At 43.9% G+C, this 27806-nt stretch overlaps 2 protein-coding genes across 2 annotated transcripts in view; both read left to right on the forward strand.

Moving 5' to 3' along the window:
* LOC144500377 (uncharacterized) overlaps positions 1–27806 on the forward strand; it is a 417466-nt gene that overhangs the window by 289051 nt on the left and 100609 nt on the right. The gene's annotated exons all lie outside the window — the stretch shown is intronic.
* Positions 1–27806, forward strand: part of LOC144500365 (alpha-centractin) — a 72988-nt gene that overhangs the window by 34717 nt on the left and 10465 nt on the right. The window contains exons 4-8 of the mRNA XM_078223134.1: positions 265–390; positions 3116–3240; positions 7943–8159; positions 14253–14345; positions 16388–16562. Coding sequence (XP_078079260.1) covers positions 265–390; positions 3116–3240; positions 7943–8159; positions 14253–14345; positions 16388–16562 — 736 coding nt within the window. The remainder of the gene's footprint in view (positions 1–264; positions 391–3115; positions 3241–7942; positions 8160–14252; positions 14346–16387; positions 16563–27806) is intronic.

Genomic DNA, 27806 nt, shown 5'->3' on the forward strand with positions numbered 1-27806 from the left:
CTGAAGACAAAGGTCCCATACGCCTGCACAAAAAGCGAAAACTCAGAAAGGGCACAGAATCCCTGGGAGAAGCAAGAGACAAAGAGAGGTTAAAAAAAACAGGCAAGAGGGCAGGGAGAAGTTAAAAACAAAGTTCCCAGTAAGGGAAGAAGGCAGAGAACATAGGAGATGTGCTTCAAATCTTTTTATATACTATAGAGGTGTGTCATGACATATAAAAGATTGGAAACTTGCAATAAATCACAATGTATTTTGATCAATTAGGAACACAGGGGCCTGTTAACAATCAGATATCCAATGGAACATGGAATTGTAAAAGACTGGAATGATATGGAACGGATCTGGCAGTACGTGTATTCCAAAGACCAACTCCAAACTTTCTCTGAAGAGGTAACGTGGATATTTTCTGTATAAAACTTTCTGACTCTTAGAATAACTATTATTACCAGTGTTACTTATATACTCTTAATTTAAAAAACAAGTCTTATTTTAGTGGTATGCACAATATACACTTTTTTTCTACTCCTGAGGTTTTAACTTTCAGCATCTTTAATGTAATTTATTCTAAATTGGTATGGCTATACATTTTTTGCACATAAGTGGGAATGCTTGATTCTTTCTCCAATTATCTTTTTGTACTTATGAAACACGACATCTAGCCCCTCGCTTGATGTCCCAAAGGAGAACAAGCATGGGTGGGGTAATGTTTCCTGAGTAGGGAATCAAATGCAAATATTTGACCTAATACTCGGTGAGGTGGCAGCCATTATCTATGTCAAGGCATTTTTTAAACAATACTGCTGGAGATTACTCACCAAATGTAAACAGTTGTTATTTTTAAGTAAGATAACGAAAATGAAACTTATTGTAGATTGTAAAATTGAGGTGAGTTCTTTAACATTCCTAGAAGTTTTTTTTTATACACAGAAACGAGGAGAAAGTAGATTCTAAAGGATTACAGTTGTCCCTATTCTTTACAGACTATAGTTCCCTTTTTTTCACCTTGGTCTCTCGGTTGAGCAGGAATGTAATCTGCTTCCAAGGATTCACTAACGTTACTCTGAAATGGCGAGTGATTTCTGTGCAAGAGTAGGCCATTGATTTTTCTTTCTTCCTTTTATAAACTGTTAACGTATAACATGTCTTTCAGCTGGTCCCTTGTCAAAGCATTTCACCAGAGAATGAGAACCCAGCAATTTAAAAGATAGAAATTAAATCTCACTGCTGATGATAAGCTACAGGGTAGTTGATTGCCTTATTTTTAGCAGTTAAAGCTAGATTTTTAGTCACACCATTGTATATTTCCAGAGATTTGTTTTGTGTGCAAAATTATTGCAACTAGAATCATACAGGGCGGCATGGTGGCACAGTGGTTAGCACTGCTGCCTCACAGCACCAGGAACTCGAGTTCAATTCCCGGCCTGGGTCACTGTCTGTGTGGAGTTTGTATGTTCTCCCCGTGTCCGCGTGGGTTTCCTCTGGGTGCTCCGGTTTCCTTCCACAGCCTGAGAGACGTGCTGGTTAGGTGCATTGGGCCATGCTAAATTCTCCCTCAGTGAAATCAATCATTATCCTCCTCTCAGTCCCACAATATTTTGTGACATCTATAAATTTTGAAATTGTGCCTCGCATATCCAAATCTAGATCATTGGAATAGGGTAGAATAGTATATTATGAGTACATCAAGGAAATCTTGGTCCTGGTACCAACTCCACTGTATACCTTTCTCCAGTCCCAAACAAAAACCCTTCACCGGTGAAGAGTATTCATTTTCCTGTTATTCACAGTACCTGCGACTCAAATAAAGAATGTTTTATGATTGGAAATTCTGTCTGTTCACAGTAATGAAACCTGTTTCAACTTTGATTTAGAACACTGGTTTCATAAGGCATTCAACATGTTAGAATTTGAAAGTTAATTAATTATTATTTTTTAATAATTGGCTAAAATGGAATGTTATTTCTGTAGTGGTAATCATTCACTGTTTTGTTAAACCTACTCTGAGGCATTGTTCATAACCACCGAAAAATATCCTCCCACCTGCAGTGTAATTTTCTGCTTGGCAGTTATTACCCATACTTCTTGTTCAGTCATTGTGCCTGAGTTTTCTTTTGTAATTGTTTAATGTCTTAAAAAGTTACACGGTCAGCATAATTTCTCTTACCCTATGAACTACAACATGTGAACAGTATTTTGCCAGCAAGATTATAGGTTAGCCATTTGTTGAGTGGGATTCTTTTCAATTAAGAAAATTGGATTACACGAACTTTGTTGAAAATTGATGCAAGTTTTTAATTGAACAAAGAAAATTGCAGCACAGGAACAGGCCCTTTGGCCCTCCAAGCCCGCACTGACCATGCTGCCCGACTTAACTAAAACCCTCTACCCTTCCGGGGACCATATCCCTCTATTCCCATCCTATTCATGTATTTGTCAGGACGCCCCTTAAAAGTCACTATCGTATCTGTTTCCACTCGACAACGCGTTCCAGGCACCCACCACCCTCTGTAAAAAATCTGCCTTGTACATCTCCTTTAAACCTTGCCCCTCGCACCTTAAACCAATGCCCCCTAGTAATTGACTCTTCCAGCGTGGGAAAAAGCTTCTGACTAACCACTCTGTCCATGCCTCTCATAATCTTGTAGACTTCTATCAGGTCTCCCCTCAACCTCTATCATTCCAGTGAGAACAAACCAAGTTTCTCCAATCCTCATAGCTGATGCCCTCCATACCAGGCAACATCCTAGTAAATCTTTTCTGTACCCTCTCCAAAGCCTCCATATCATACTGGTAGCGCGGCGACCAGAATTGAACACTATATTCCAAGTGCGGCCTAACTAAGGTTCTAAAAAGCTGCAACATGACTTGCCAATTTTTAAACTCGATGCCCTGGCCAATGAAGGCTAGCATGCCGTATGCCTTCTTGACTACCTTCTCCACCTGCATTGCCACTTTCAGTGACCTGCGTACCTGTACACCCAGATCCCTTTGCCTATCAAATCATCAGGCAACTTTATTTTGGTGGTTTAAATTGTACTATCTTATAGAGCATGTGAGAAACTACTTTGTTGATTGAAACAACAATGATATGCCTTTTCTATTGTCTCTTTCCCAGCATCCTGTACTCCTTACAGAGGCTCCCTTGAATCCGAGAAAAAACCGTGAACGTGCTGCCGAGGTTTTCTTCGAGACTTTCAACGTTCCTGCTTTGTTCATCTCGATGCAAGCAGTACTTAGTCTGTTAGTATTTCATATTTAGAAATGCATGAATCATTGAAGAGTAACTTTGTGAGCTCTTTCTTTGCCTGTTGTATCATCAAGCCAGAGGATTTTCTCCTTTATTTTTGCTTCCATCTTTTCTCAGTAAGTTACGAGTGACAAAGCAGTGACTGAGACATAAGAACAATAGAACTAAGAGCAGGAGCAGGCCATCTGGCCCCTCGAGCCTGCTCTGCCATTCAATAAGATCATGGCTGATCTTTTTGTGGACTCAGCTCCACTTACCTGCCCGCACACCATAACCCTTAATTCCTTTACTGTTCAAAAATTTATCTATCCTTGCCTTAAAAGCATTCAATGAGGTAGCCTCACTGGGCAGGGAATTCCACAGATTCACAACCCTTTGTGTGAAGAAGTTCCTCCTCAACTCAGTCCTAAATCTGCTTCCCCTTATTTTGAGGCTATGCCCCCTAGTTCTCGTTTCACCCGTCAGTGGAAACAACTTCCCTGCTTCTATCTTATCTATTCCCTTCATAATCTTATATGTTTCTATAAGATCTCCCCTCATTCGTCTAAATTCCAATGAGTATAGCCCCAGTCTCTCCTCATAAGCCAACCCTCTCAACTCCGGAATCAACCTAGTGAATCTCCTCTGCACCCCCTCCAGTGCCAGTATATCCTTTCTCAAGTAAGGAGACCAAAACTGTACACAGTACTCCAGGTGTGGCCTCACCAGCACCTTATACAGCTGCAACATAATCTCACTGTTTTTAAACTCTATCCCTCTAGCAATGATGGACAAAATTCCATTTGCCTTCTTAATTACCTACTACACCTGCAAACCAACTCCTTGAGATTCCTGCTTTGTTCATCTCGTTCACCCAGGTCCCTCTGCACAGCAGCATGCTGCAATTTTTTACCATTTAAATAATAGTCCATTTTGCTGTTATTCCTACCAAAATGGATGACCTCACATTTACCAACATTGTACTCCATCTGCCAGACCCTCGCCCACTCACTTAGACTTTCTATATCCCTTTGCAGACTTTCAGCGACCTCTGCACACTTTGCTCTGCTGCTCATCTTAGTGTAATCTGCGAATTTTGACACTACACTTGGTCCCCCAACTCCAAATCATCGATGTAAATCGTAAACAATTGCGGTCCCAACACTGATCCCTGAGGCACACCACTAGTCACTGATCGCCAACCAGAAAAACACCCGTTTACCCCCACTCTTTGCTTTCTGTTCGTTAACCAATCCTCTATCCATGCTAATACATTACCCGTAACACTGTGCACCTTTATCTTATGTAGCAGTCTTTGGTGCGGCACCTTGTCAAAGGCTTTCTGGAAATCCAGATACACCACATCCACAGGTTCCCCATTGTCCACTGCACATGTAATGTTCTCAAAGAATTCCACCAAACTAGTCAAACATGACCTTCCCTTCATGAACCCATGCTGCGTCTTACCAATGGGACAATTTATATCCAGATGTCTCCCTATTTCTTCCTTGATGATAGATTCAAGCATTTTCCCTACTACAGAAGTTAAGCTAACCGGCCTATAGTTACCTGCCTTTTGCCTACTTCCTTTTTTAAACAATGACATCACATTTGCTGTTTTCCAATCTGCGGGAACCATCCCAGAGTCCAGCGAATTTTGGAAAATTATCACTAGTGCATTTGCTATTTCTCCCGCCATCTCGTTTAGTACCCTGGGATGCATTCCATCAGGACCAGGAGACTTGTCTACCTTTAGCCCCATTAACTTGCCCAACACTACCTCTTTCGTGATAATAGTTTCTAGGTTCTCACCTGCCATAGCCTTCGTGTCATCAATTTTTGGCATGTTATTTGTGTCTTCCACTGTGAAGACCGACACAAAATACCTGTTCAATGCCTCAGCCATTTTCTCATTTCCAGTTATTACATCCCCCTTCTCATCCTCTAAAGGACCAATGTTTACTTTCGCCACTCTTTTTCGTTTTATATATTTGTAGAAACTTTTGCTATCTGTTTTTATATTCTGAGCTCGTTTACTCTCGTAATCCATTTTACCTTTATAGCTTTTTTTGTGGCTTTCTGCTGACCTTTTAAACATTTCCCAATCCTCTAGGTTCCCACTAATCTTTGCCACTTTGTATGCATTTTCTTTCAATTTGATATCCTCCTTTATTTCCTTAGATATCCATGGCAGATTATCTCTTTTTCTACAGTCCTTACTTACCACTGGTATTTACTTTTGCTGAGCACTGTGAAAGATCGCTTTGAAAGTCCTCTACTGTTCCTCAATTGTCCCACCACAAAATGTTTGCTCCCAGTCTACCTTAGCCAACTCCTCCCTCATCCCTTTATAGTCTCCTTTGTTTAAGCACAAGACACTGGTATTGGATTTTACCTTCTCCCGCTCCATCAGTATTTTAAATTCAACCATACTGTGATCGCTTCTTCCAAGAGGATCCCTAACTGCCAGATCATTAATTATTCCTGTCTCATTACACAGGACCTGATCTAGGATAGCTTGCTCCCTTGTCAGTTCCATTACATACTGTTCAAGGAAGCTATCGTGGATACATTCTATGAACTCCTCCTCAAGGCTGCCTTGACCGACCTGGTTTGACCAATTGATATGTAGATTAAAATCCCCCATGATAATTGCTGTACCATTTTTACATGCATCAGTTATTTTTTTGTTTATTTCTCGCCCCACCATGATGTCATTATTTGGTGGCCTATAGACTATGCCTATCAGTGACCTTTTCGCCTTATTATTTCTAATTTCCACCCAAATGGATTCAACTATTTTTTCCATAGAACCTATATCATCTCTCACTACCACCCTGTTATCATCCTTAAATATCAGAGCTACACCTTCCTTCCTGTCGGTCCCTCCGAACAGTTTGATACCCCTGGCTATTCAACTCCCAGTCGTGACCATCCTGCAACCATGTTTCTGTAACGGCCACCAAATCATACTTGTTCGCAATGATTTGTGCTGTCATTTACCTTGTTTCGAATGCTACGAGCATTCAGACAAAGTGCCCTAAGACATTATACTTCCCTCTGGTAGACAAAAAACAAACCTTATTTTGTTTGAAGGGATGGAACCTCATACTTAGTAAGAGTGATGGGTGTTTAATTTGTTCAGTTGCAACCAGGGATTTCCCAAGTCTCTAGTATGATTCTTAAACAGAGGCATCTAATCTGGTTTGGATCACACAGATTATGTTTCTCGTCAGATTTTATTTCTCTCATTCTTGCCAATTTTTCCCCTTTATTCCTCTCCTGAAGACATTAACGCACAGTTGTGTATTGTTATATGAGTACAGGTCACCCTCAGGTACTTGCTCCGATGACTTCCACTATTTATGTGACTCTTGACAAATTTTGGCACGCCTTTTGATCACAGATAGTGTCACAGCCAATTCCAGCAGAGTTTGCTGGATTATGTAGAGGTGGGAATGCTGGTAGGTTTAATCATCTTTCTCCACTCCTGCTAACCAATGATATCATCCTTTTTGCAACTTCACCTGAGATCGTCTGACTCGACACAGGCTGGAAATTGGGCCTGGGTTTCTATACTCCTGGTCGTTTCTTGATGTAACCATATTGCACCTTCTTTGAAGTTAGAATCTGTTCGAGCTTGCAATTAAATTTAAATTTGATTGATTTTAAGAAATGTGCATTTTCAGATTGCCAACAAGCTCTTCAAACAGAGCAAAGAGTAAATTGTGTTGTCCAGATACTTGTTTGCCAAACTCAGCTACTTGTGTATATTAGGATAACGCAACCTTTCCCAGGTACCTGGTATTGCAGAAAACTAAAATATTACCTTATGCACACATTTCCTTCCACAACTAAGTCATGACAAGATAGGGGCAGAAGAAGAAGGTTTTTCAGACCAATTTATCTCATCCTTCCAGGATGCCAGATTGTATCAGCCCATTTGAGCTTTTATTATCCATCAGAGAGACCTGGGATCTCAGAGGATGATATAACTTCAGTTCTGTCCTAGATTGTCGACTAGATTATATGCTGAAGTCCTGCTAGGATGTGAAGCTGCAATTTTTTTTGCCTGGGCAAGTGTGCTCCCAACTGAACCAAGTGGCTATTCAGCCTTTCACTCTTCATTTGATCAGAAAAATGCTACCAAGAAAATACAAAACTTTCCGTTAGGATGAAGATCAGTTCAGAGGTCAGTCAGATTTATGGTTTTGGACAAGAGGCCCAGGGGAGATTTGAAAGGGAACTTTCTTAGGCAGTGAGTGGTTATGACCTTGTACTTGCTGCCTGTGTGATTGGCGGAAGTGATGACGATCAATGATTTCAAAAAGAAATTGGATGGACACTCAAAGGAAATAAACTTGCGAGACTATGGGGATAAAGCAGGGTAAGTGGGACTGACTAGATTGCTTTACAGAGAGCCAGTATTGACTTGAAGGGCTGAATGGCTTCCTTCTATGCTGTAATGACTTATCAAATGGTATCCTGTGTTTTAAAATGTCTCTAAGTGGCAACCCAAGGTGGGTTGGAAGGCACTCATACGGCTCAGATTATGTTTATTAAAAGACCTGAACATAAGGGAAATTAAAAGGAAGTTGTGAGAGCACAAATGTGTTTCATCTGCTTATCTGAGTTGGCAAAATGTCTTTTGATTATTCAAACATAACACACTTGGTTTGCTTTCCAATGGATTTATTTTTTTTTGCTTTTCTGAAGTTATGCCACAGGTAGAACAACAGGCGTGGTGTTAGATTCAGGCGATGGAGTCACACATGCAGTTCCTATATATGAAGGCTTTGCAATGCCTCATTCCATCATGAGGATTGACATTGCAGGACGTGATGTATCTCGCTACCTACGTCTGTTCCTTAGAAAGGAAGGATATGACTTCCATACATCATCAGAATTTGAGATTGTGAAAACAATCAAAGAGGTAGAAACTTATACTTTCATTGTACATAAATTGAGACAGTATTACTGCTAATTTGTTTAAAGTGGAAGGAATATGTTCTCATTTTGTAATGTAAAAGCAAAGTGTCTATCATTTACCTTCGTCAGGACAAAGATTATCTTCATTTTGTAAAAATTAAAACATTACTTTTTTAAGCCGTGTAGCAAATAATAACAAATGAGGTCTGGGATTTTCTCAGAAGGAATAAGCCCCATGTGCGGGTGCTGAGTCTGACTAGGTGGATAGCGGGACCACAGCACAATCTTCCCGGATTTAGCCTCTTAATTGGCCATCATTCAGCCAAATGTCCAATCAAGCACAGTGGGCTGGCTCTTACACACAGCCAGCCCAATCAGTGGCCCAGCAGCTCTGTAGCCTCAACATCGGGGAGGGCGGCTGCTGCCGAGGCTGCAAGGAGAATGAGAGGGCGTCTCTTTTGAGGCGCCCGCACAGAGTGAAATTTAAATTTTCTCTGCTAGGGCCTGACAGGCAGGCCCCGATGTTCGGAGGTGTAGCCCCTCCACTGGCAGTTTCGGTGTTGCCGGGGTCTCGTTCTTTGGGCCATGGAGCCTCTGACTTCAGTGGCACTCACCTGAGAAGCTGCAGAGAGCCCCATGTGGTGGGACTGCATCACCACTGGCAATATGCTACCAGCCCCTCAAACTAACCCGTTGATTGCCCTCTAATCAGTTGGCAGTAGCTACACTTGCCAAGCCTGCCATTGGTAACCTGGTCCTTCAGCAAGACTGCAACAAAAACTATCCCATCGTAGCTCCCTGTCATTTTACCCACCTCCTCCCTGCCTCCTCGTCCATCACCTGGGGGGTGGGAGCTTGGAAAATTCTACCTTATGACTTTGACCCTTGCAAAAAAGATGGCGCTGGAGTGTGGCAACTTCTTGCAAGCTGTGCCGAGCTTACCCTCTAATTCTATCTTTTACTCTCATTCTATGCTTCTAACTTTATTTTAACTCTTTTAAACTGTTTTAACTATGAATGGACCTATCTCGTATTAAGTTGATCTTTCTCTACACCTAGCTATGACTGCAACACTACATTCTGCACTCTCTCCTTTCCTTCTCTATGAATGGAATGCTTTGTCTGTATAAAGCAAGAAACAATACTTTCCACTATATACTAATACATGTGACAGTAACAAATAAAATCAAAACTCGGGGGGTTTGGTAGCAAAGTGATTATGTTACTGGACGAGTAACCAGAGGCCTGGAGATTGATCTGGAGACACAAGTTCAAATCCAACCATGACAGCGATGGAATTTAAATTCAGTTGAATAAATAAAGCTCGATGGAAAGTTAGCATCAGTAATGCTGATCATAAACAAAGAACAAAGAGAACAAAGAAAAGTACAGCACAGGAACAGGTCCTTTGGCACTCCCAAGTCTGTGCTGATCATAATGCCCTAACTTAAAAAAAAAACCTTCTGCCCTTACTTGGTCTGTATTCCTCTACTTCCTAAGATAGCAAAGCACTGTGGATGCTGGAATCTGAAACAGCTGGAATTGGAATCTGAATCAAAAACAGAAAAATGCTGGAAGATCTCAGCAGGTCTGAAAGTATCTGTAGAGAGAGAGTAGAGCCAGTGTTTCGCGTCTGGATGACCCTTCGTCAGGGCTCTCTCTCCATAGATGCTGTCAGACCTGCTGAGATTTTCCAGCATTTTTCTGTTTTGGCTCTCTATTCCCTCCCTATTCATGTACCCATCCAGATGCCTCTAAAATGTTGCTAATGTGCCTGCTTCCACCACTTCCTCTGACAGCATGTTCCAGGCACCCACCACACTCTGCATGAAAAGCTTCCCCCACACATCTCTCTTAAACTTTCCCCCTTTCACCTTGAACCTACACCCCCTTGTAATTGACATTTCCACTCTTGGAAAAAGCCTCTGACTATCCACCTTCTCTATGCCTTTCATAATTTTGTAGACCTCTATCAGGTCTCTCCTCAGCCTCTGTCTTTCCAGTGAAAATAATTGTAGTCTATTCAACCTCTGTCATAGCCAACACCCCCAAGACCAGGCAGCATCCTGGTGAACCTTCTTTGCACTTTCTCCAAAGCTTCCACGTCCTTCTGATAATGTGGTGACCAGAGCTGCATGCAATACTCCAAATGCGGCCTAACCAAGGTTTTATATAGCTGCAACATGATTTCCCAACCCCTGTACTTAGTGCCCCGACTGATTAAGGCAAGCGTGCCATATGTCTTCTCAATCACCTTGGCCACCTGTGTTGCTTTTTTTAGGGAACTATGGACCTACATGCCCAGATCCCTCTGTATGCTAATGTTCCTAAAAGTTCTGCCATTTACTGTATAATTCATACCTAAATTTAATCCTCCAAAATGCATCACCCCGTATTTGTCCGGATTAAACTCCAGCTGCCATTTCTGTGCCCAAGTCTCCAATCTATCAATATCCAGTTGTATCCTCTGACAATCCTCGACACTATCAGCAACTCCGCCAATCTTCGCGTCATAAACAAAGAACAATACAGGACAGGAACAGGCCCTTCGGCCCTCCAAGCCCGCGCCGCTCCCTGGTCCAAACTAGACCATTCTTTTGTATCCCTCCATTCCCACTCCGTTCATGTGGCTATCTAGATAAGTCTTAAACTTTCCCAGTGTGTCCACCTCCACCACCTTGCCCGGCAGCGCATTCCAGGCCCCCACCACCCTCTGTGTAAAATACGTCCTTCTGATATCCGTGTTAAACCTCCCCCCTCCCCTCACCTTGAACCTATGACCCCTCGTGAATGACACCACCAACCTGGGAAAAAGCTTCCCACTGTTCACCCTATCTATTCCTTTCATAATTTTATACACCTCTATTAGGTCACCCCTCATCCTCCGTCTTTCCAGTGACAACAACCCCAGTTTACCCAATCTCTCCTCATAACTAAGCCCTTCCATACCAGGCAACATCCTGGTAAACCTCCTCTGCACTCTCTCTAAAGCCTCCACGTCCTTCTGGTAGTGTGGCGACCAGAACTGGGCGCAGTATTCCAAATGCAGCCGAACCAACGTTCTGTACAACTGCAACATCAGACCCCAACTTTTATACTCTATGCCCCGTCCTATAAAGGCAAGCATGCCATATGCCTTATTCACTACCTTCTCCACCTGTGACGTCACCTTCTGTAGCCTTCTGACAATGTTCCTCACTGTCTGCAAGTCCAGCCATTTTCGTGTCGTCCGCAAACTTACTGATCACCCCAGTTACACCTTCTTCCAGATCGTTTATATAAATCACAAACAGCAGAGGTCCCAATACAGAGCCCTGCGGAACACCACTAGTCACAGGCATCCAGCCGGAAAAAGACCCTTCCACGACCACCCTCTGTCTTCTGTGACCAAGCCAGTTCTCCACCCATCTAGCCACCTCCCCCTTTATCCCATGAGATCCAACCTTTTGCACCAACCTACTATGAGGGACTTTGTCAAACGCTTTACTAAAGTCCATACAGACGACATCCACGGCCCTTCCCTCGTCAACCATTCTAGTCACTTCTTCTAAAACCTCCACCAGGTTAGTGAGGCATGACCTCCCTCTCACAAAACCATGCTGACTATCGTTAATGAGTTTATTCCTTTCTAAATGCGCATACATCCTATCTCTAAGAATCCTCTCCAACAACTTCCCTACCACGGACGTCAAGCTCACCGGCCTATAATTTCCCGGGTTACTCTTCCTACCCTTCTTAAATAACGGGACCACGTTAGCTATCCTCCAGTCCTCTGGGACCTCACCTGTGTCCAGTGACGAGACAAAGATTTGCGTCAGAAGCCCAGCGATTTCATCTCTCGTCTCCATGAGCAGCCTTGGATAGATTCCATCAGGCCCTGGGGATTTGTCAGTCTTTATATTCCCTAAAAATAGCGGTCATCTACAAACTTACTACTCAGATCACCCACATTTTCCTCCAGATCATTTATATATACTACAAACAACAGAGATCCCAGCATTGATCCCTGCGGAACACCACTAGCTACAGAGCTCCATTCTGAAAAATACCCTTCCACCGCTATTCCCTGTTTTCTATAACCAAGCCAGTTCTATATCCATCTAGCCAGCCCACCCCGAATCCCATGTGATTTTAGTTTATGTACCAGTCTGCCATGTGGGACCTTGTCGAATGCCTTATTAAAGTCCATATAAACTACGTACAGCCCTTCCCTCTTCAATTTTCTTTGTCACCTCTTCAAAAAACTCAATCAAGTTGGTGAGACATGACCTTTCCTGTGCAAAACTATGCTGCCTGTCACTAACTAGTCCATTTTCCTCCAAATGTGCATATATCCTGTCCTCAGTATCTTCTCCAAAAGCTTCCCCACCACTGATGTCAGGTTCACCGGTCTATAATTTCCTGGATTATCCCTGCTTCCTATCTTAAACAAGGGAACAACATTGGCTATTCTCCAGTCCTCCGGAACCTCACCTGTGGTCAAAGAGGATGTGAAAATAGCTATTAAGACCCCAGCTATTTCTCCCCTTGCCTCCCACAGTAACCATAGGTCCCATCCGACCCCAGGGACTTGTCTACCTTAATGCAATTTAGGATACTCCGCACTTCCTCCTTTGATATATTGACGTTCTCATGAGCGTTCACACACCTATCCCTGACCTCAACGTCCATCATGTCCTTCTTCTTGGTGAATACTGATACAAAGTACTCATTAAGGATTTCATCCACTTCCTGTAGTTCCATGCATAACTTCCCTCCGCTGTTCTTGAGTGGGCCTACTCTTTCTCTTGCTACCCTCTTGCTCCTAATATATGCATAAAAAACCTTGGGATTCTCTTTGATCCTGTTTGTGAAAGATATTTCATAACCCCTTTTAGCCCTCCTAATTCCACGTTTAAGTTCCTTCCTACTTTCGCTGAACTCCTCAAGGGCTTCACCAGTTTTTAGATGCCTAGACCTATCATATGCTTCCTTTTTCCTTTTGACTAAGCTTACAATTTCTCTTGTCATCCATGGTTCCCTAATCTTGCCATTTTTATCCTTCATTTTTGCGGGGACATGCCCGTCCTGCACTTCAATCAACTGGCATGTCAGACGTGGATTTGCCCTCAAATAACCTCTCAGAATCCACAATCCCCGGTTCCTGTCTAATTTGGATGTAATTGGCTCTCGCCCAATTAAGTACCCTCACTTGAAGGCCACTCTTGTCCTTAACCAAGACTATCCAAAATCTTATGGAATTATGGTCGCTCAGCCCAAAATGCTCCCCCACTGAAACATTGATCACCTGGCCTGCTTATTCCCCAATACCAAGTATAGTATGGCTCCCTCCCTGGTTGGATTGTCAACATACTGTATCAAAAAGCCCCTTCTGGACACATCTAACAAATAGCTCTCCAGCCGAGCCTCTAGCTGTAAGGGATTCCCAGTCAATATGGGGAAGTTAAAGTCACCCATCACAACAACCCTGCTTTTTTCACACCTTTTCGGTATCTGACTACACAGCTGCTCCTCTCTCTCCTGCGGGCTGTTGGGAGCTCTATAGCACATTCCTAATATTGTGATTTTACCCTTCTTATTCCTGAGCTCCACCCATAATGCCTCACAACAAGATCCTTCCAATGTGTCCTCCCTCAACACAGCTGTGATCTGCTCCCTAATCAGCAATGTAATTCCCCCACCCCTTTTGTTTCCCTTCTGTCCTGTCTAAAACAACACCTACCGGATTGTGGTAAATACCCACCTGGTTCACTGATATCCTTATCTGGTCTGATCTATATATGACTCCAGACCCACAGTAATATGCTTGACTGTTAACAGCACCCTGAAATGGCCTAGCAAGCCCTCAGTTGTATAGGGATGGACAAGAAATGCTTTCCTTGATTGAGTTTTAAAAAAGTGAATGCTTGGTTAAAAGCGTGACAGTGCCAGTCCAAAACGGAAGACCTAATGCCCTCCTAGCTTTACCAATTGGCTGCCTTTATGCAGAATCCTGAATTCAATCAACATGTTAAAGACCATCTCACTATAATTGTCCTCTCTTTTTTTAATGTTCATTGTGCCTTTCTGGGTAATGAACTGTCTTTGTGTTTCACAGCGTGCCTGTTACCTGTCAATAAATCCACAAAAAGATGAAACTCTGGAGACTGAGAAAGCCCAGTACATCTTGCCTGATGGAAGCACAATTGAAGTAAGGCATCGATCTCAATTCATGCATGGTTGCTAATGCAGCTTGCTCAAGTTAAATCATAACAGATGGACAAGGGGAGCACAGGTTCGACCTGTTAAAATGCAGAGTAATGAATTTCCAGATGGGATTATTCAGAAACCCTTGAATAATTTAAGAATAGCCAGATACTATGATGGGGAATCTTTTTTTTTTGGCTAGGTGAGCGAGGATGAGGTGAGTGACATTCCTCATCCATATGATATCCTATGATCTTGTGACCACCAGGCATTCTTTTCCTCGTGTCTTTGGAAGTGGAGGAATTTGGTGACATAATACGGTTTGTAATCATGGCAACACTCCTGGAAATGTTGGTTGTTTCCTCCCTTCCGATACCCACTGTGCCAAAGACGAAACAGAATTGTGTTAGGATATAAGAATGGAAGAAATGGGAGGAGTAGGCCATAGGCTAGGCCTCTAGCCTCCTCTGCAATTCAGTAAGATCATTGCTGATCTTCTAATTCAACTCCACTTTACCACCCTACTCCCTTGATAGCCTTAATACACGAAAATCAGTCCATACTGTGAAGGCATCCAAGTCTCTCACACAGTGCACAGTGTCAGAAGAAAAAGCAATGAAGAAGTATTTGATAAGCTGGGGAAATGGTTGGAGAAAAGACAACTCCCAGGGAAAATTATAGAGGGGTACAAGGTAACTAATGGCACTGAGAAAGTGAACCTGGAGCAGTACTTTTAGGTCTGTCGAGCCAGCAAAACAAGTGGGCTTAGGTTCAAGGTTGTTAAAGGCAGATTTAGGACTGAGGTCAGGAATAATTCCTTTATGCAGCCTGATTAACAAACAGATTGAGTTTCCAGAAGCTGGGAAACTGGATTCATTTGCTGGAAATCTTATGCGTAGGTAACTAAAGTAGCATTCTGAGTAAGTTGAGCAACCCTCAAAAGTCATAGCTTGATTTAAAGAAGATGCAAACAAATTACTTAGTAATGAATCCAAAAATCACTCTGTTGTTCTCTATTTCAGTTTAGTCCTCTAATAGCTTTGTTTTCACTTTATTCCGAAGGTAATTTTCAAGGTTCAGCACAATTGATAACTGACTGTCCTTTCTCATCAGTCATTTTACTTATATATACATAACTGAGCAGCACAGTGGTTAGCACTGCTCCCTCACAGCACCAGGAACCTAGGTTCAGTTCCAGCCTTGGGTGTCTGTCTGTGTGGAGTTTGCACGTTCTCCCCGTGTCTGCGTGGGTTTCCTCCGGGTGCTCCGGTTTCCTCCCATAGTCCAACGGTGAGCAGGTTAGGTGGATTGGCCATGGCAAAATTGCCCCTTTATGTCTCAATTTAGGGGCATTAGTGGGCTACGTACATGGCGATAGGACATGTGGAAAATGCTCTATTGGCGAGTCAATGCAGACTCGATGGGCTGAATGGCCTCCTTCTGCAATGTAGGGATTCTATGAACTGTTGGAGCATTGAACCTCTTACTCTTTCAGGTCATTGCATAAACCTTGAAAACAACAGTGTCCGAGGTTTTTATCTTCCTTGGCTCCCATAGTTGAGTGCCTCTGAGCATTGCAGGCCAAATATAAAGTTAAAATCCATGTTCTTATTATATTGCAACTATCTCAAGTTGCTGATGCTAACAGATCTGTGTGTCCTGAGTTAGGATTTATCAACCATAGAATCAACAGTCCATTCCAAACTCCCAGGTCCATTAAATTCATATTAGACAGACAATTAAGAGATATAAGCGCAAACGTTGTGTAGAGCCTGTGGCCAGAATGTCAAGGCGTGATGGCCATATTTTGCATGTTTCAGCGTTAAAACTTGTCAAATGTGAACAATAAATGTGTTTCTACCAACACAGTCAGTTTCTGAGCGCATTCATGTTTCAAATATGTTAAATAGCAACATAAATAACAGCATTCTGGCCTGATTGAATGTCTCGAGACATGTCCGATCTGGCTTGATGTGTATTCCTTTCTTGATTGGAGTCCTGTGAAAGCCAAGATCGTTTACAGTCGGATGTCTTTGCTCTTTGCAGATCGGCCCTGCAAGGTTCCGTGCACCAGAGCTGCTTTTTCGACCTGATCTGATTGGTGAAGAGTGTGAGGGAATCCATGAAGTCTTAGTCTTTGCAATCCAGAAATCTGACATGGATCTGAGGCGAACGCTTTTCTCTAACATTGTGCTGAGCGGAGGATCAACTTTATTCAAAGGTATCTGTTTAATGTATTAACTGAAGCATTTGCAACTTGCAAACTGAGACTGGCTCTGTTGTACCGGGATGCTTGTACAAGGTAATCTATATTGATTACCTCCCCATCTTAAAATGCTGCAGCCATCATTTGCAGACTGCATGTTCTGTGTCTGTATTCATCAACATTTTTTCCAAAAACACAAGGCGTTTTTATTCTGTGCTTTTCTACGGGAAGAGAGAGTCTCCAGCCAGCTACAGTTAAATACCTTGTACCTAGTTAGGACCTAACTTTAACTTTAGGACTGCATAATTGGAAGGTCTATAGATGCTGTTAAGAGGATGTACAATTGGATTACTTTTTTTTAATCCTAGGCTGCCCATAGCTCTGGGAAAAGTCCCAGTTAATAAGCAACAGTTCATAACACCACAATGTCATGGCTGAGTGCCACTTATGGCCCCCAGAAGACTTGCTTCATTGTGTCTGAGCCTCCACTCATGACCCAGTTGAGTGTGGTATGCTGGTGGAACCAGGATTTATTACTGTTTCCCCTTCCCTTGTTATGAGGATTACTATTAGGAGGCAGGCTACCCCAGCAACCAGCCTGGCTGGGCACAACAGTATGTGTAAAGTCAGGAGGACACCATGTGACAAAGCACAACCAGAGAATTTCACGATGCTCATCATAGTACTCGAGTGTCGGGAGGTGGCCAGTCTTTAAAAAAAGTGACATTCAGGTGTGAGAACTAAATTCAGAGCCCCCTATATTTGGTAATCGATGCCTTTTAGTTCCTTCGGTGTATTCATCCTTGCGCCCAGCACTACTGCATAAATCCAGGGCACACTGGAAATGACAGTGCCAATGGAAACCTGCGCTGTCATACAGCCCACTGTCCTTTGTGCTAATTGGGAGGAAGCAGAGTTCTACAGTTGTATACACATGAGTTCTTGCCTCTCAGTAACTGCAGATGATAGTTATAATTGTGATAACAACTGACCATCTCTTTGTGCCATTTCTTTCATTTGAAATGGAAATATGTTAGACAGCATGAAGATTTTTCAAGCTTACATTTTAAAAGATCCCGTCAGTATAGTCTGTTAGCTGCAGGTGCATGGCCACTGCTTTCCAGCTGTCCTCACTACTGAGGGCAAACAAAATCAGCAATGTTTAATTACATGTTTGGCATTGACATGCTGAAAAGATTGTGCTGCCTTGATCCAAACATGGAATGTAACAGGGACATTCATCATACTGGGATTTAGAATTAGACAACTTAATATAAGCCTAGAAATCCCACTGACAGGAAGAAAACTCATTGCATTTGTCTGATATTTTAACATCCGCGTTGATCAGTTTATTTTACCTTTGCTAATCTAGTGGATAAATAAATATCAGACAAGCGCATTAAGCTGTTTGTTCTTTTCTGTACTAGTCGGGAGTCAAAAAATATTTTCCATCAATTAAAAATATTATAGAAAAAATATTGTCATAAGTTCAATTCAAAGTGAACCCGACAAGGAAAATCTTATTTGGAAAATCCAAAACAGTGAAAATGAACTGCGGTGAAGGATCATATGGTAAAGGTGGAATTGATTTATACTACCCAGGTTCAATTCATAGAATCCCTACAGTGCAGAAGGAGATCCTTCGGCCCATTGAGTCTGCACCGACCACAATCCCACCTAGGCCCTATTCCCGTAACCCCACATATTTACCCTGGTAATCCCCCTGAAACTAGGGTTAATTGAGCATGGCTAATCAACCTAACCCGCACATCTTTGGAGTGTGGGAGGAAACCGGAGCACCCGGAGTAAACCCACACTGACACGTGAAGAAAGTGCAAACTCCACACAGACAGTGACCTGAGGCCGGAATTGAACCCGGGTCCCTGGCGCTATGAAGCAGCGGTGCTAACCACTGAGCCACCGTGCCGTCCTGTGCTGAGCTAGCTGATCTCTGCCAGAGTTGGAAGAATTTCTATCATTGACATCGGTGTGCTTGTGAAGTAGGAAGAAAAATATCCTGTGTCCATCCTGTGATTTCTGCTCAAAATTTGTAATTTGTAAGTGTTTTTGAGATTGGGTGTGGCCAAAATGGACCCACAGTCAAATAACTTGCTCGCTGTCATTGTCTATACTGTAAGAAGTCTCACAACACCAGGTTAAAGTCCAACAGGTTTATTTGGTAGCAAATACCATAAGCTTTCGGAGCGCTGCTCCTTCGTCAGATGGAGTGGAATGTGGCATAGATGTGGCATCTCCACATCATTGTCTATACTGACATACGAGGAAAGACATCTTGGTAGCGAGGAAGAGGAGCTGGAAGAAGAACTGGTTCCTCCGATCCACCCAACTTTATCCCCACTCCATAAGAAGTGTTGTATTGTCAATTCGCTTTTCTTAAAGATATTTTGTTGTAATTGAGCTATCGTTCATGCTTCAGAATCCACATAGGTATCATTCTATTCTCTATTCTTTTATTGGCCTGGATTTTGTGGTCAGATGTGAACAAACGGCGCTTGGCACACTTGCCCACAGACATTTTGCAATGGAACTTGGCATTATTAGAGAGCAAAAGTCGCACAACACCCTCAACAAGAGATTTTGTAGTTCTTTTTTAATTTAAAAAGTACTTACCTGGGGGGAGGGCTTTCATTGTTGCACCGGAGCAGGAGAGAGACAGGAGAGCTGGTGGATACAGTGAGAAGTTTAACAACACCAGGTTAAAGTCCAACAGGTTTATTTGGTAGCAAAAGCCACACAAGCTTTCGAGGCTCTGAGCCCCTTCTGCAGGTGACCTGCAGGTGACACTCACCTGCAGAAGGGGCTCAGAGCCTCGAAAGCTTGTGTGGCTTTTGCTACCAAATAAACCTGTTGGACTTTAACCTGGTGTTGTTAAACTTCTTACTGTGTTTACCCCAGTCCAACGCCGGCATCTCCACATCATGGATACAGTGATACAGAGCTACGGGTAAGGGAGCTACTTTAAATATCTATTTTTTCGCGGGGTTTTAGTTATTTAAGAGTGTAAGAGTAACCCGGGCGCGGGGTCACGTGGGCGGACATTTTGTAGTTTTTTAAGCGTGCGAAGTATAAAAGCGGGCAGTATACAGTGGGCAGCGTCAGGAGCGGGCAGGGGAGTGAGTGGGAAGCAGAGTGAAAGCTGTAAGGGCTTTGGCTCACAGGGCTTCGGGGGGAAAGGGTGAACAGGGGTGAGTTTCTTTTTTTTAAATTTCTAATTTACCTTTCTCTGTGTACCTTGGTAGAAAGGGTGAAATATGAGTGTTCAGCCAGTATGTTGTTCGCAGTGCAGTATGTGGGAGGTCCTGGAGGCACCTGGCCTCCCGGACATCCACATCTGTGAGGGGTGTGTTGAGCTGCGGTTCCTGAGGGCCCGTGTTAGGGAGCTGGAACAGCAGCTCGAGGATCTTAGGCTGATGAGGGAGAATGAGGTGGTGATAGACAAGAGCTATCATCAGGTGGTCACACCAAGGCCACGGGAGGAGGCCAAGTGGGTGACGGCCAGGAAGGGTAAAGCTCGGGTGATTGAGAGTACCCCGGTGGGTGTGCCCCTACACAACATGTACTCCTGCCTGAGTACTGCTGGGGGGGACAACCCGCCTGGCGGAAGCAGCAGTGGCTGTGTCTCCGGGGTGGAGTCCGGCCCTGTAACTCAGAGGGCTAAAGAAAAGAGGAGGAAGGCAGTGTTAATCGGGGACTCGACAGTCAGGGGGACGGACAGGCGATTTTGCGGAGGCAGGCGGGAGTCTCACATGGTGGTCTGCCTCCTGGGGCTAGGATCCAGGATGTCGCTGGGCGAGTCCCAGAAATCCTGAGGTGGGAGGGAGAGGAGCCGGAGGTAGCGGTACATATTGGTAACGCTGATGTGGGTAGGAAGGGGGAAGGGGTCATGAAAAGAGAGTATAGGGAATTAGGGAGACAGCTGAGAAGGAGGAAAGAAAAGGTAGTAATCTCAGGATTGCTGCCTGTGCCACGGGAAGGTGAGGACAGGAATGGAGTGAGGTGGAGGATGAATGTGTGGCTGAAGGACTGGTGCAGGGGGCAGGGATTCAGGTTCCTGGACCATTGGGACCTCTTCAGGGGCAGGTGTGACCTGTACACACAAAACGGGTGGCACTTGAATCCCAGGGGGACCAATATCCTGGCAGGAAGGTTGGCTAAGGCTACTGGGGAGAGTTTAAACTCGATAGGTTGGGGGGAGGGGATCAAAATGAGGTGACTGAGAGTGAGGAAGGTAGCTCGCGAACAGAGAAGGGTTATAGGCAGTGCAAGAGGGCGGATGGACAGGGAATAGAGAAGGGGAGAACCCAGACCAAAGGATTGAGATGTGTTTAATGCCAGGAGTATAGTGAATAAAGGGGATGAGCTCAGAGCCTGGATCGATGCCTGGAAGTATGATGTGGTGGCCATTACGGAGACTTGGATGTCTCAGGGACAGGACTGGATACTCCAGGTGCCGGTTTTCAGATGTTTCAGGAAGGACAGGGAGGGAGGCAAGAGAGGGGGTGGAGTGGCACTGCTAATCAGGGATAGTGTCACAGCTGTAGAGAAGGTGTATGCTGAGGAGGGATTGTCCACCGAGTCTCTGTGGATGGAAGTTCAGAGTTGGAAGGGGCCGGTCACTTTGCTGGGAGTTTTCTATAGGCCGCCCAATAGTAACAGGGAGGTGGAGGAGCAGATAGGGAAACAGATCCTGGAGAGATGCAGTAATAGCAGAGTTGGTGTGATGGGAGACTTTAATTTCCCAAACATAGATTGGAATATCCCTAGGGTAAGGGGATTGGATGGGGAAGAGTTCGTTAGGTGTGTTCAGGAGGGTTTCCTGACACAGCATGTGGACAAGCCTACAAGAGGAGAGGCTGTACTTGATCTGATACTGACCAATGAACCTGGACAGGTGTCAGATCTCTCGGTGGGAGAGCATCTTGGGGATAGCGATCATAACTCTATCTCCTTTAGGCTTGCATTGGAAAAAGAGAGGATCAGGCAAGCTAGGAAAGTGTTTATATGGAGTAAGGGGAAATATGAAGACACTAGAGGAGTAAATTGGAAGGAGGTATTCTCGGGGAAATGTACTGAAGAGAGGTGGCAGTTTTTCAAGGAATGTCTGTCTAGAGTTCTGATGTGGAGATGCCGGCGTTGGACTGGGGTAAACACAGTAAGAAGTTTAACAACACCAGGTTAAAGTCCAACAGGTTTATTTGGTAGCAAAAGCCACACAAGCTTTCGAGGCTCTAAGCCCCTTCTTCAGGTGAGTGGGAATTCTGTTCACAAACAGAACTTATAAAGACACAGACTCAATTTACATGAATAATGGTTGGAATGCGAATACTTACAACTAATCCAGTCTTTAAGAAACAAAACAATGGGAGTGGAGAGAGCATCAAGACAGGCTAAAAAGATGTGTATTGTCTCCAGACAAGACAGCCAGTGAAACTCTGCAGGTCCACGCAACTGTGGGAGTTACAAATAGTGTGACATGAACCCAATATCCCGGTTGAGGCCGTCCTTGTGTGTGCGGAACTTGGCTATCAGTTTCTGCTCAGCGACTCTGCGCTGTCGTGTGTCGCGAAGGCCGCCTTGGAGAACGCTTACCCGAATATCAGAGGCCGAATGCCCGTGACCGCTGAAGTGCTCCCCAACAGGAAGAGAACAGTCTTGCCTGGTGATTGTCGAGCGGTGTTCATTCATCCGTTGTCGCAGCGTCTGCATAGTTTCCCCAATGTACCATGCCTCGGGACATCCTTTCTTGCAGCGTATCAGGTAGACAACGTTGGCCGAGTTGCAAGATATGTACTGTGCACACCCCCACTTCTTGCCTTCAAACAACCGCACAACCTCAAACAGACCATTGTCCGCAGCAAACTACCCAGCCTTCAGGAGAACAGTGACCAAGACACCACACAACCCTGCCACAGCAACCTCTGCAAGACGTGCCGGATCATCGACACAGATGCCATCATCTCACGTGAGAACACCATCCACCAGGTACACGGTACATACTCTTGCAACTCGGCCAACGTTGTCTACCTGATACGCTGCAAGAAAGGATGTCCCGAGGCATGGTACATTGGGGAAACTATGCAGACGCTGCAACAACGGATGAATGAACACCGCTCGACAATCACCAGGCAAGACTGTTCTCTTCCTGTTGGGGAGCACTTCAGCGGTCACGGGCATTCGGCCTCTGATATTCGGGTAAGCGTTCTCCAAGGCGGCCTTCGCGACACACGACAGCGCAGAGTCGCTGAGCAGAGACTGATAGCCAAGTTCCGCACACACAAGGACGACCTCAACCGGGATATTGGGTTCATGTCACACTATTTGTAACTCCCACAGTTGCGTGGACCTGCAGAGTTTCACTGGCTGTCTTGTCTGGAGACAATACACATCTTTTTAGCCTGTCTTGATGCTCTCTCCACTCCCATTGTTTTGTTTCTTAAAGACTGGATTAGTTGTAAGTATTCGCATTCCAACCATTATTCATGTAAATTGAGTCTGTGTCTTTATAAGTTCTGTTTGTGAACAGAATTCCCACTCACCTGAAGAAGGGGCTTAGAGCCTCGAAAGCTTGTGTGGCTTTTGCTACCAAATAAACCTGTTGGACTTTAACCTGGTGTTGTTAAACTTCTTACTGTGTCTAGAGTTCTACAGGACAACGTTCCGAGCAGACAGGGAGGTGTTGGTCGGTTAAAGGAACCGTGGTGCACGAAAGTTGTGCGGGACCTAGTCGAGAAGAAAAGGAAAGTGTACAAAAGGCTCAGAGAGCTTGGCGAAGATAGGGATTTAGAAGAGTATACGGCTTGTAGGAAGGGACTAAAGAAGGAAATTAGGAGAGCCAGAAGGGGTCACGAGAAGGCCCTGGCAGGTAGGATTAAGGAGAACCCTAAAGCGTTCTATAAATATGTGAAGAGTAAAAGGATGAGACGTGACGGAATAGGGCCTATAAAAGGTGAAGGCGGGAAAGTCTGTACGGAACCAGTAGAAATGGCAGAGGTGCTCAATGAGTATTTTGCCTCGGTTTTCACAGAGGAGAAGGACCTGGGTGGATGTACTGCGGGCGTGCGGTGGACTGAAAGGATTGAGTATGTGGATTTTAAGAAAGAGGTTGTGCTGGAATCTTTGAATGGCATCAAGATAGATAAGTCGCCGGGTCCGGATGGGATGTACCCCAGGTTACTGTGGGAGGCGAGGGAAGAGATTGCAGAGCCTCTGGCGATGATCTTTGCGTCGTCGATGGAGACGGGAGAGGTGCTGGAGGATTGCGGATGTGGTTCCTATTTTCAAGAAGGGGAATAGGGATAGCCCAGGTAATTACTGACTTGTGAGTCTAACCTCAGTGGTTGGTAAACGGATGGAGAAGATCCTGAGGGATAGGATATATGAGCATTTAGAGAGGTTTAGTATGCTCAAGAATACTCAGCATGGCTTTGTCAAGGGCAGATCGTGCCTTACGAGCCTGGTGGAGTTCTTCGAAAATGTGACTAAACACATTGACGAAGGGAAGGCGGTAGATGTGGTTTATATGGATTTTAGCAAGGCATTCGATAAGGTCCCCCATGCAAGGCTTCTAGAAAAAGTGAGAGGGCATGGGATCCAAGGGGCTGCTGCCCAGTGGATCCAGAACTGGCTTGCCCAAAGGAGGCAGAGAGTGGGTATAGATGGGTCTTTTTCTAAATGGAGGTCGGTCACCAGTGGTGTGCCCCAGGGATCTGTTCTGGGACCCTTGCTGTTTGTCATTTTCATAAATGACCTGGATGAGGAAGCGGAGGGATGGGTTGGTAAGTTTGCCGACGACACGAAGGTTGGTGGGGTTGTGGATAGTCTGGAGGGATGTCAGAAGTTACAGAGGGACATAGATAGGATGCAAGACTGGGCGGACAAGTGGCAGATGGACTTCAACCCAGATAAATGCGTCGTGGTCCATTTTGGTAGGTCAAATGGGATGAAGGAGTACAATATAAAGGGAAAGACTCTTAGTACTGTAGAGGATCAGAAGGACCTTGGGGTCCGGGTCCATAGGACTCTAAAATCGGCCCCGCAGGTGGAGGAGGTGGTTAAGAAGGCGTGTGGTGTGCTGGCCTTTATCAATCGAGGGATTGAGTTTAGGAGTCCGGGGATAATGATGCAGCTATATAAGACCCTCGTCAGACCCCACTTGGAGTACTGTGCTCAGTTCTGGTCGCCTCACTACAGGAAGGATGTGGAAAAGATTGAAAGGGTGCAGAGGCGATTTACAAGGATGTTGCCTGGAATGAGTGGCATGCCTTATGAGGATAGGCTGAGGGAGCTCGGTCTTTTCTCCTTGGAGAGACGAAGGATGAGAGGTGACCTAATAGAGGTGTATAAGATGTTGAGAGGCATAGATCGGGTGGACTCTCAGAGGCTTTTTCCCAGGGTGGAAATGTCTGCTACGAGAGGACACAGGTTTAAGGTGCTGGGGGGAAGGTACAGGGGAGATGTTAGGGGTAAGTTTTTCACACAGAGGGTGGTGGGCGAGTGGAATCGGCTGCTGTCAGTGGTGGTGGAGGCGAACTCAATAGGGTCTTTTAAGAGACTCCTGGATGAGTACATGGAGCTTAATAGGATGGAGGGTTACAGGTAGGTCTAGAAGGTAGGGATGTGTTTGGCACAACTTGTGGGCCGAAGGGCCTGTTTGTGCTGTAGTTTTTCTATGTTTCTAAGAGATCAGGGACTGGGTGAATAGGGCAAGCAGCGGTGTAACTCCTTCCCCAATCATATTAAAAAATCCTTACTGAGTCATCACAGTCCAAACCAGGAGTGTAAGTTAAATTCAATGTCAAAGCGTAAATAGAAAAGAAAATAAAGTAATGAAAGATGTGATTTAGAGAGATGTAAGAGCAAGAAGTGAAAAAGAACTTCAACTTTTTTAAATTTCCGATAATAATTAAAAACCGATGAAATAAGACTCCTCACTAGAGAGGTTGTCTCGAAGTAATTAAGACTTTTGCATGCTGTATAAAAAAAACATCTATAGTTGAATTAGTAAGCCCTACTTTTTCCTGCTTTATTCAGTAGCAAATAGTGCAAATTCATACCCTTCCATTTGTTTCAATGCCAGGTATCTCAGCAAGATATCAGTGCTGCCCAAAACTCTGAGAAAAGTCCATCAAATGCATTTCTCCTGTCTCACAAAAGGAATGTCAGGATATGAAAGTGTTAATTTGATTTGATTTACTATTGTCTTGTGTATTGGGATACAGTGAAAACTATTGTTTCTTGCGTGCTATACAGACGAAGCACACCGTACATAGAGTACATAGGGGAGAAGGAAAGTGGGGAATGTAGTGTTACAGTCACAGCTAAGGTGTAGAGAAAGATCAACTTCATATGTGGTAGGTTCATTCGAACGTCTGGTGGCAGCAGGGAAGAAGCTGTTCTTGAGTCGGTTGATACATTATCTCAAACTTTTGTCTCATTTTCTTGACGGAAGAAGGTGGAAGAGGGTACATCCGGGGTGCGTGGAGTCCTTGATTATGCTGACTGCTTTTCCGAGGCAGTGGGAACTGTAAATGCGTAATTGTAGAAGTGTAATTGTCCCATTGAAGCCCATCTCTCGAGTGTCTTGGTTCTCCCATTATACCATGCAGTTTCACTGTTTTTGTCTCTACAATTCTGCCTAGTAGATTGTTACAAATATTTATTAGAGCTGGAGTAGAAAGGTTCTTCCCAAACATCTGTTAAAACTATTTCTCACCAGAGTAAGTTGAGATGATTCTCTTTGACTTCACCTTTGGGCATTTCCCCTAACTGTTCTAAATTCTGGCCCCGTCCCACACACAGGATGTTTTACGAAAGGCATTATACAAGTGCAGGTTGTCAATGTTTAAGTGTCCGGACCTATTTTCTTATTTATATTGTGGGCTTACCCTCCCCGCTGATACCTTAGACCTTCCTTTTTGCACTTTGTCTAGATCGTAGAGTCAAAGTTTCTCTGATATTTCCACTTTGCTCCTCTCTCTTAATATGATCTGTTGTAGTAAAATGTTGCTTCAGTACGATATTTTTTAAAAATAAAGAAAGGAAAAGGACATAGTGATTATTCAACATAACCCCCCACCATTCTCTTTGCAGATTTTATTATTGCAATATATTACCTAACTGTAGGGATTTGTTCTGCTATGAATTAAACCCAGGAGAACTATGGCGAAAGGCATTTTGATTGCAGTTATCTATTGATTTGATAATTATTTTATATCTTGGCACTTTGGGGATTAAATTGATCTAAAAAAATTGCACTGGAACATGAACCGTATCAGAGCTTAAAAATCTACCACTTGTGGGCTTCAATAGTTAAAAACAGTATTCCTTTAAAAGTTCAATATAGCTAAAGGTAAAATAAAGTTTAATCAGTTGGTCCGTTAAAATTAATGGTCAGAAAATCCTGCAGGGGCCGACTGACCTCTTGCCCCCCTCTCCTCTCTTTCCTCTCCTCCCCCCACTTCTTCCTGAATTCCCAAGAGTCCCTTCCGGGCTAAAAATTAACAAAACCTGCCCAAGCGTTGAAAGGGAAGACAAGTGTTTATTTTCTACGGAGAGGTGGAAAGGGAAGCAGAGGACAATGTGTGGGAGGAAAATGTTCTACTCAGAATGTCATTGCTTCCACCAAGAGAGTGAAACATGAATAAACTCTTATAAGGACATTCTATCTCGGAGAGTTGCAGGAATGCTTGTTCTGAGTAGCTTTTGCAAATTAGCACTGAGCCTTTTAGACAATAACAGAGAGAGCTCTTATTTCTTGTATTTATTCCCCTCTTCTCAGTACACAGTTAAAGATCAGCTGATTTTGATGCGTTCAGTAAAGTAGCAGACAAAAGAAAATGCTATAAGAACGGACTGTGCCACTTAACTCAGACAAATGTAACTGTTACACAAATCATTCTCTACTATTAAAATTGCTGCTGTGATATCTCATTCCTTCCACTGTGTGCCACTAGAACCCTTATGTGAATCAATGCAGCAATTTAAGTTTGCTGTATAACAGGGATTTTACAGAACTGCTTTACTGAGAAACAGTCCTTCTGTAGCAGTGCATTGCCCCCTAGTGTATAAACCAAATGTGGAGGGTTTACAGAAAGGGGAGTGCCCATTTCTCTGTAAGATTGTTTCTCTCAAAGTCTTGATATGTTCTTCAAACCTGCCCAACAGAAGACTGAATATTATCTTCCTGCACTTAGCACCTTTGAGTGTGTTTTAAATGTTTAGTTCAAAACTGATTACATT

The sequence above is a fragment of the Mustelus asterias genome, chromosome 11, assembly GCF_964213995.1.
Source record: "Mustelus asterias chromosome 11, sMusAst1.hap1.1, whole genome shotgun sequence".
Lineage (NCBI taxonomy): Eukaryota > Metazoa > Chordata > Chondrichthyes > Carcharhiniformes > Triakidae > Mustelus > Mustelus asterias.